The 7779-nt window shown below is 45.3% G+C and overlaps 1 protein-coding gene across 1 annotated transcript in view; it reads right to left on the bottom strand.

The window, feature by feature from the left end:
- Positions 1–3945: 3945 nt before the first annotated feature.
- The window catches only part of LOC140721096 (uncharacterized), a 43365-nt gene continuing 39531 nt past the window's right edge, over positions 3946–7779 (bottom strand). Inside the window, 1 exon segment of the mRNA XM_073035961.1 lies at positions 3946–6713. Within this exon segment, the coding sequence (XP_072892062.1) occupies positions 5540–6713 (1174 nt within the window). The 3' untranslated portion in view covers positions 3946–5539.

Raw genomic sequence — 7779 nt, 5'->3', positions numbered from 1 at the left:
TGTGAGCATGCGCAATCTGCTTATTGCGTCACGGGCGTTGGACGGAGCCTCGGAAAATGCTGACGATCCGCTGTAACACAGGATCACGTGACTCGGTGACTGTTCCTCCCCCTTCACATACTGCCCGACCCACCGCCGCATTTCCCAAATTATTTCATTATTTCCCTATATTATTTCCATATTTACACCAAACACGTATTTAGTTTTTCCCTCCATATCTTCCCCGATCCCTTTCCCTCCAGCCCCAGGTCACAGAGTTCTCAGGGTTATAATTTCGATTCCCATCCCATCCCGACACACAATTCAGACCCACACAGGAAATGTGCAGGTTTCAGTTAAATCAGTCGATGTTTATAAACACTTAATTTATTAGCCCGGCCGTTAAACCGATAAAGCTCGAGCACAGCAGCACGTGGGTGACGTAAGACACCGCGCCCATCAGGGCAGATCCCGGTGTGGGGAGCCCATGTGTGACGTCAGGCGAGTGGGGGGGGGGGGGAGAAGCTGTGTGACGTCACCTGTGGGGGAGCGCTCGTATTTAAAAGCACCTTAATGGATTTTTCGGTGGGAAAACAACATTAATCACGGGTTTCATCACTGAATCCAGTGTTGTGGGATGTAAAGTCCCCTGTTATGTGTCCGGCTGTGCCGTGTTGTTGGTGGAGTGGGCAGCGTGGTGTTTGTCTCGATTCGGGTCACAACACCAGAATTGTCAGCGGGGTCCACACACAGTGTATTAGTCAACAGAAAACCTCTCGTCCCTGCAGTCTTTGTCTCCTGGTAAACTCAACACCCTGACAGTGTGGACCATAGATACCCCTTCCTCTCAGAGTCAGGGAATCACTCAGACAGCTGATCGCTGAGAGGATTTATATTTATTGGTCATTAAAGTTCACCCAGATTCGTTTGGACGGATTTGATGTGGAGTTCAGGGCGTCACAGTGAAAGGGCCGGACGGTCGAACTCTCTCCGTTGTCCAAACATCCTTCCAGGTGAGGCGACACTTCACCTGTGAATCTTCCGGGGTCGCCCGTTGTGTCCGCTGCTCCCGATGCGGCCGCCTCTACACTGGTGACACCGGCTCCTCCGCAGTTGTACGGGGTAGGGTTGTTTTGGGGGGTGGGGGGGTGGCGGTCGACGATATTGTTCCCTTTTGTGCGGGAGGGGTGGATTTTGGGGGTTTGATGATTGGGATGCTGTCTTTTTGATGCGGGGGTTGAGGTGGGAGTTTGATTTTTCTCTCTGAACGACTTTCATGCTCTTTCTTTGTTTCGTGGTTTCCCGGAGAAGAAAAAAAGCTCAAGAATTGTTTACGGACACCTGCTTTGATAATAAATTAACCTTTGAACTATCCGCTCCGAGCGGGACTTCCCAGTGTCCAAACATTTTCATTCCGATTCCCTCTGGGCAATCTATTGATGTTGAAAATGATCATAACATGATAAGGAACGGCTACAAGTGGCACATGCAACTCGTTCATTATCTGATCCAGAAACAGGTTATGCCCAGATTGAAAAAGAATTGCTCAGCATTTTGTTTCCTTGTGAGGCATTTCATCAGTTTGTGTCAGGACAATCTTTTGATATTGAAAATGATCATAAACCTCTGATTGCATTGTTTTATGCGGGGGGTGGGGTGGGAGTGTGGTTTTTCTCTCTGATAGATGCTGCCCGGCCGGCTGAGTGGTGGTGTCAGTGACCTCTGTATCAGAGAACAACACATCCTCCTGTGAGATATAAATGTCCTCACAGTGGGTTCGGATCAGCTGGCATATCTGGAGTTTGCAAAGGGAAAGGGAATAGGGAAGGGGCTGAGGAGAGAGAGTTTTAATCAGCAAACCATCGTCCGGGATGGAGGGGTACAGGAGCTGTCTGATTGATCGTTCTACAGTGATTGTATTTTTAAATAATCTCACAGATGGTAACTGAGGAAGAGGCTTGTTGATGGAGGATACCCGGAGGTGAGCAGGTCAGACACGGTATCAGGAGAGTGACAGTGATGTGATTTCCTGTGTCACGGGTACAGACAGTCGTCTCAAGTGAGGAGTTTGTGTGGAGATGCAGCTTCCCTGGAGGTGGAGGAAAGAGGACACACCAACAGGTGGAACCAGCTGTGGGAAGACATGGTTTGTCAGGTCTGACGACGAGCTGAATGTACCATAACCTTCAGACTGAATCAGAAAACCATTCTGAGGGTATTTGAAATGTCAGAAGCAGGGGAGATGTGATCCCATGTCTCCATCAGACCCTCAGTGAGATGGTTCCAGTTATAACGTGCAGGGATGAAAGCACAGTGTTTGTGGTCTGATTTAATCACTGATTCTGACACAGTGAGAGGATTAGTTTTGCTGTAAGGCAGCAACATTAATGGAAGAAAACACAGGAACTTCATCAATTGTCAGTTGTTTAGCAAAAGTGAACAATTTGTATGTTACCTTGACAGAAACAGATATTCCCAGTGGTGACAAAGGGGTGCAGTTTGGTTTACTTCAGGTTGGACAAGAACTGAAAGACTGTTGGCTGGCTACAAATAGTGTTCACAAGCTGTGATACTTGCCAAAGGGGGTGCTACTCAGTAGTGACCATGCAGGGCGCCCAAACTTTTGTTTCTGGCCCTTTTCCATTTTTGTTATTTTGAAATTGTAAAAGATGGAAATAAAAATGTAATCTTGCTTAAAATATATAAAATAATGTGTCGTCTTTAACTTTATGCCTTTTGTAATCAGGTCATCGTTTACTCGCTTAGCTATTCACAGTAACAGAAATTTTGAACAGGGGTGCCCAAACTTTTGCATGCCACTGTATATATCCTGTGCCTTCCAAAAATTCCAGACATTGCTGCTCTGTTTTCGTCCCGGCCCATGTTCTTTTAGATCAATTTTGACCAATTTTCCTCTCATGCCTCTCTAATTCTCTTTATTCCATCTGACTTTAGCTTCTCCTTCTCTAATGTCAGGGTGAATTTGATCACATTAAGATCACTTACCCCTAAAGGTTCTTTGGACTTAAGTGACCTAATTAATTCTGGTTTATTACAACACCCAATCCAGAATAGCTGACCCCCAAGTGGGCTCAATCACGAGCTGCTCTAAATAAGCATTTTGTAGGCATTCCAGGAATTCCTCCTCTTGAGACCAACACCATCCTAATTTTCCTAATCACCTGCATGACAATCCCCCATGACTACTGTAACATTGCCCTCTTGGCACGCATTTTCTATCTCCCATTGTAATTTGAGGACCACATACTTACTACTGTTTGGGGGTCTCTGTACAATTCTCATCAGGGATTCTTTTTTACATTTGCTGTTCCTTAATTCTACCCACAGATTTTACACCTACCAACCCTATGCCACTTCTTTCTAATGATTTTATTTAATATTTTACCAACAGAGCCACACAACCCCACTACCAGCTTGTTCTTGGCTTCTTCTTTCAAGAAACATATAAGTATCTGGGAAACAAAAGGACCTGCAGATGCTAGAAATCTAGAGAGCTACACATAAAGTGCTGGAGGAGCTCAGCATGTCAGGCAGCATCTATGGAGGGGAATCAACATTTCGGGCCAAGACCCTTCACTGGGACTCTTGATACCCACGTATCTGGAATATCAACAAGCAAAGAAAATAGAAAGTAGTGCAAAATAGGGAAAACCTTTGTCAAAATTCAGTTCAAGGCTTTAAAAAAAACTACCAAATAGAGCTCAGTAATTAACAAATACAACACAGGCAACAAACACTTTCATCAATACTGACATCGACTTTTTTTTTAATAAAAATATCTTGGTCCCATTTCAATCAGTAAAATTTAGAAAGATAAACAAGAACGTAAAGAAAGCTTTAGAAAAGACTATTTACACTCAAACCCACTTAGATTAACACTACCTTGGACAGATGGAGGAAGAGAAATAACACACATAAAATAAAAAATATCACAGAACAGTCAGATAAAACTTCTAGGTATATATATTTTCATCAAAAATGAACTGGATTCAGCACTCCATGTGTGTATATGCAATTGTGATAAGAAATACAGATCAGAAAACTTAAATGAGAGGCCAACTCAGAAAAATTAATCATCACTATGGAAGGAAACATTAATCAGTGGAACGAGTATGATCCTCCATGGGAGACATCCCAACGATCTAAGCAGATGAGATGGTGACAAAATTATACATTAATCAATACATTATTTCAGGTAGGACAATCAATAATAACCATCCGGATACAATATTACAAGATAAACAAGTAGGAACAACTCCCTTAATAGATAAAGCATTTCCCAACACACACATGTTCCTCGACTAGTGGAGCACTTCACCACAGGTATTGTTCGTGTCATCAGTCAGACAAAACAAAAGATTTTCTCTGTCAATCAGCTTCACAATGTTTCCACTCTGACATTGCCACACCCCACTTCTGATTTCCTTCTCCTCGACATCTTCACTCTGCAGAAAACTCAAAGGAAACCTCTTCACCACAGAGTGGTGTCTGTTTGGAATCCGTCACCACTGGACTATGGATCCAGTGGTGGATCTCACCATCCAGGGAGAGCGAGAGATGAACAACAGGAGAGGATTTAAAAGGACTGTCGTGGAACTGAATCACTGGCAGGGTCCAGCTGGCGTGAGTTGACTCTCTACTGTACACCAGGTGTGTTATAAATTCAGTAAGTACCAGAGACAGAGTTTAAAATAGAACTGATTTATTTGTCTCAGATGCAGAATATTAAACTCCAGTCCCATTAAAGGTGAATGTGCAGCAGAAGAAACTCCTCCCATGCCCAGTGACCAGGGTGCAGGACTGGGTGTGGTGAGCAGCAGCAATAATTGCAAAGTTCAGCACCGACAGTCACTCTCGAAATTGCATTCAGCATCGGTGATGGACAAATATCCAGCATGCAGCTCATTGAAACTTCCTTCCCAATGTGAACCCGGTCGTGTGTCACAAGTCTTACATGCTGTAAGGTTTCACTGCTGATGTAACGACCTCTCAGTAATGTTTCCCAGCTGAGGTAATGGTTTCTCAGTAGCAGCAATGTTTAGGCTATGACTAGAGATAACAGGGTTTTGGAGTGTGGGGCTGTCCAATGACAGAAATGTTCTTTCTTGTGAGTCTGGAAGAGTGATTTTCATGGTCTTTTGCCAGGGAGAGATGAGAAAATGCAAATGGAGAGAGTGGGCCCTTTTTCTTTTTTTTATTTGTTTTCTTTACTAACCCTCTGGTCAAAGTAAGAATTACAAAGCTCAATTGTTTAATCACATATTGTTTACTGCTATTTCAGGGTACTGATTTGTAGCAGGGGACACATCACACAGCATCCATCCAAACGAGATTTCTTAAGTTTAGCCAGGCTGGGGTCTATCACCCCTTATATTAAGCTGCTAGCTGAAGTGAGAGTTACGCAAGGATAATTCACTGAGTGAATCGCTTCCCACATTCACAGCAGGTGAACGGAATCTCTCCAGTGTCAACAGTGATACACATTTGGTGGATTTGGCTGAGAGAATTTTTTCCCAAAGTCTGAGCATGAAATCGGCCTCTACCCAGTGTGAACTCGCTGGTGTCTCTGTAGTTGAGATGTCCGAGTGAATCCCTTCCCACAGTCTGAGCAGGTGAACGGCCTCTCCCCAGTGTGAACTCTCTGATGTACCTTCAGTTGAGATGACGAAGTGAATCCCTTCCCACAGTCTGAGCAGGTGAATGGCCTCTCCCCAGTGTGAACTCTCTGATGTACCTTCAGATGAGATGACATAGTGAATCCCTTCCCACAGTCTGTGCAGGAGAACGGCCTCTCCCCAGTGTGAAATCGCTGATGTATCTTCAGTTGAGATGACGAAATGAAACCCTTCCCACAGACTGAGCAGGTGAACGGCCCTTTCCCTGTATGGGCTGACTGGTGTGACAGCAGGTGAGATAACCGATTGAATCCCTTCCCACAGTCTGAGCAGGTGAACCGCCACTTCCCAGTGTGAACTGACTGGTGTCTCTGCAGGAAAGATGATTCAGTGAATCCCTTTCCACAGACTGAGCAAGTGAATGGCCACTCCCCAGTATGAACTAACTGGTGTCTCAGTAGGTGAGGTGACAAAGTGAATCCCTTCCCACAGACTGTGCAGGTGAACGGCCTCTCCCCAGTATGAACTCGCTGATGTACCTTCAGTTGAGATGAGCAAGTGAATCCCTTCCCACAGTCTGAGCAAGTGAACGGCCGCTCCCCAGTGTGAACTCGCTGATGTAACTTCAGTAGACATGACTGAGTGAATCCCTTCCCACAGTCCGAGCAGGTGAATGGCCTCTCTCCAGTGTGAACTCGCTGATGTACCTTCAGTTTATATGACCGAGTGAACCCCCTCCCACAGTCCGAGCAGGTGAACAGCCGCTCCCCACTATGAACTCGCTGGTGAGCCATTAGGGTGGATGATTGAGTAAATCCTTTCCCACACTCTGAGCAGGTGAACGGCCTTTCCCCAGTGTGAACTGACTGGTGTACCAGTAGATAGGATGACTGAGTGAATCCCTTCCCACAGTCTGAGCAGGTGAACGGCCTCTCTCCAGTGTGAACTCTCTGATGTATCTTCAGTTTAGATGACGAAATGAATCCCTTCCCACAGTCTGAGCAGATGAACGGCCTCTCCCCAGTGTGAACTCGCTGGTGAGCCATTAGGTCAGATGACCGAGTGAATCCCTTCCCACAGTCTGAGCAGGTGAACGGCCTCTCCCCAGTGTGAACTCGCTGGTGAGCCATTAGGTCAGATGACCGAGTGAATCCTTTCCCACAAATTCAGCAGATGACCAGCATCTGCCCAGTGTGAACTTGCTGAAGTACCTTCAGTTGAAATGACTGAGTGAATCCATTCCCTCTGTCTGAGCAGGTGAACTCCCATGTAAAATGACAGGCATGCCAGTCAGTTAGATGATTGAGTGAATCCCTCCCCACTGTCTGAGCAGGAAGGATGATCGTGTGAATCCCTTGCTGCACTTCTTAAATATCTGGACAAAGACAGCAAAACTGGCGTGTTGTGTTCGGGATTCCCGTAGACAAATTCCTTGTCATTTTTAACCTGTAAAAAAGATTTACAAAATCCATCAATGGGTGTAGGACAACATTTCAGATGAGATCACTTGAGTTGTCAAGGTGTGATCTGACATCACACTGTTGCAGTGAAGTTCATCCCAAGTTGGAGAGAGAAATCATCTTCTAACTGGGCACAATGCTGGTATCTGGAATGACCATCAAACTCTCTGATGCTCCTCCTGTCTCTATAAGAATGGGGCATTTCTGCCATCTCCAATCTGTGACTTGGCTCAGTTTGACTCTCTCCATTGGTATTATTCCCTGTTACCACTGAGCTGCATGGGCTGCTGGCCCCACAGTAACTGAACACTCTGACGCAAATAGCCTTTGTTAACATGCAGATGGGAATCTCACACAAATATCTGGAAGTGCATTTCACGCACCCACCACTCTCTGTGTAAAAAACTTACCCCAAAATCCCCTCAGTATCTATTTCCAAGCAGCTTAAAATGATGCCCCCTCATGTTAGCCATTTCTTCCCTGGGAAATTTCAACAACAGAACCATGGAACATTACAGTACAGAAACAGGCCTTTTGGCCCTTCATGGCTGTGCAGAACCATTTTTCTGCCTAGTCCCACTGACCTGCACCTGGGCCATATCCCTACAAACCCCTCTCATCCACATACCTGTCCAAGTTTTTCTTAAATGTCAAAAGTGAGTCCGCATTCACCACTTCATCTGGTAGCTGATTCCACACTCCCA

Source organism: Hemitrygon akajei, unplaced genomic scaffold (assembly GCF_048418815.1).
Source record: "Hemitrygon akajei unplaced genomic scaffold, sHemAka1.3 Scf000050, whole genome shotgun sequence".
NCBI classification, from domain to species: domain Eukaryota; kingdom Metazoa; phylum Chordata; class Chondrichthyes; order Myliobatiformes; family Dasyatidae; genus Hemitrygon; species Hemitrygon akajei.
The sequence above is the reverse complement of the archived record's forward strand: the minus strand, read 5'-3'. Positions and strand labels throughout refer to the sequence as shown.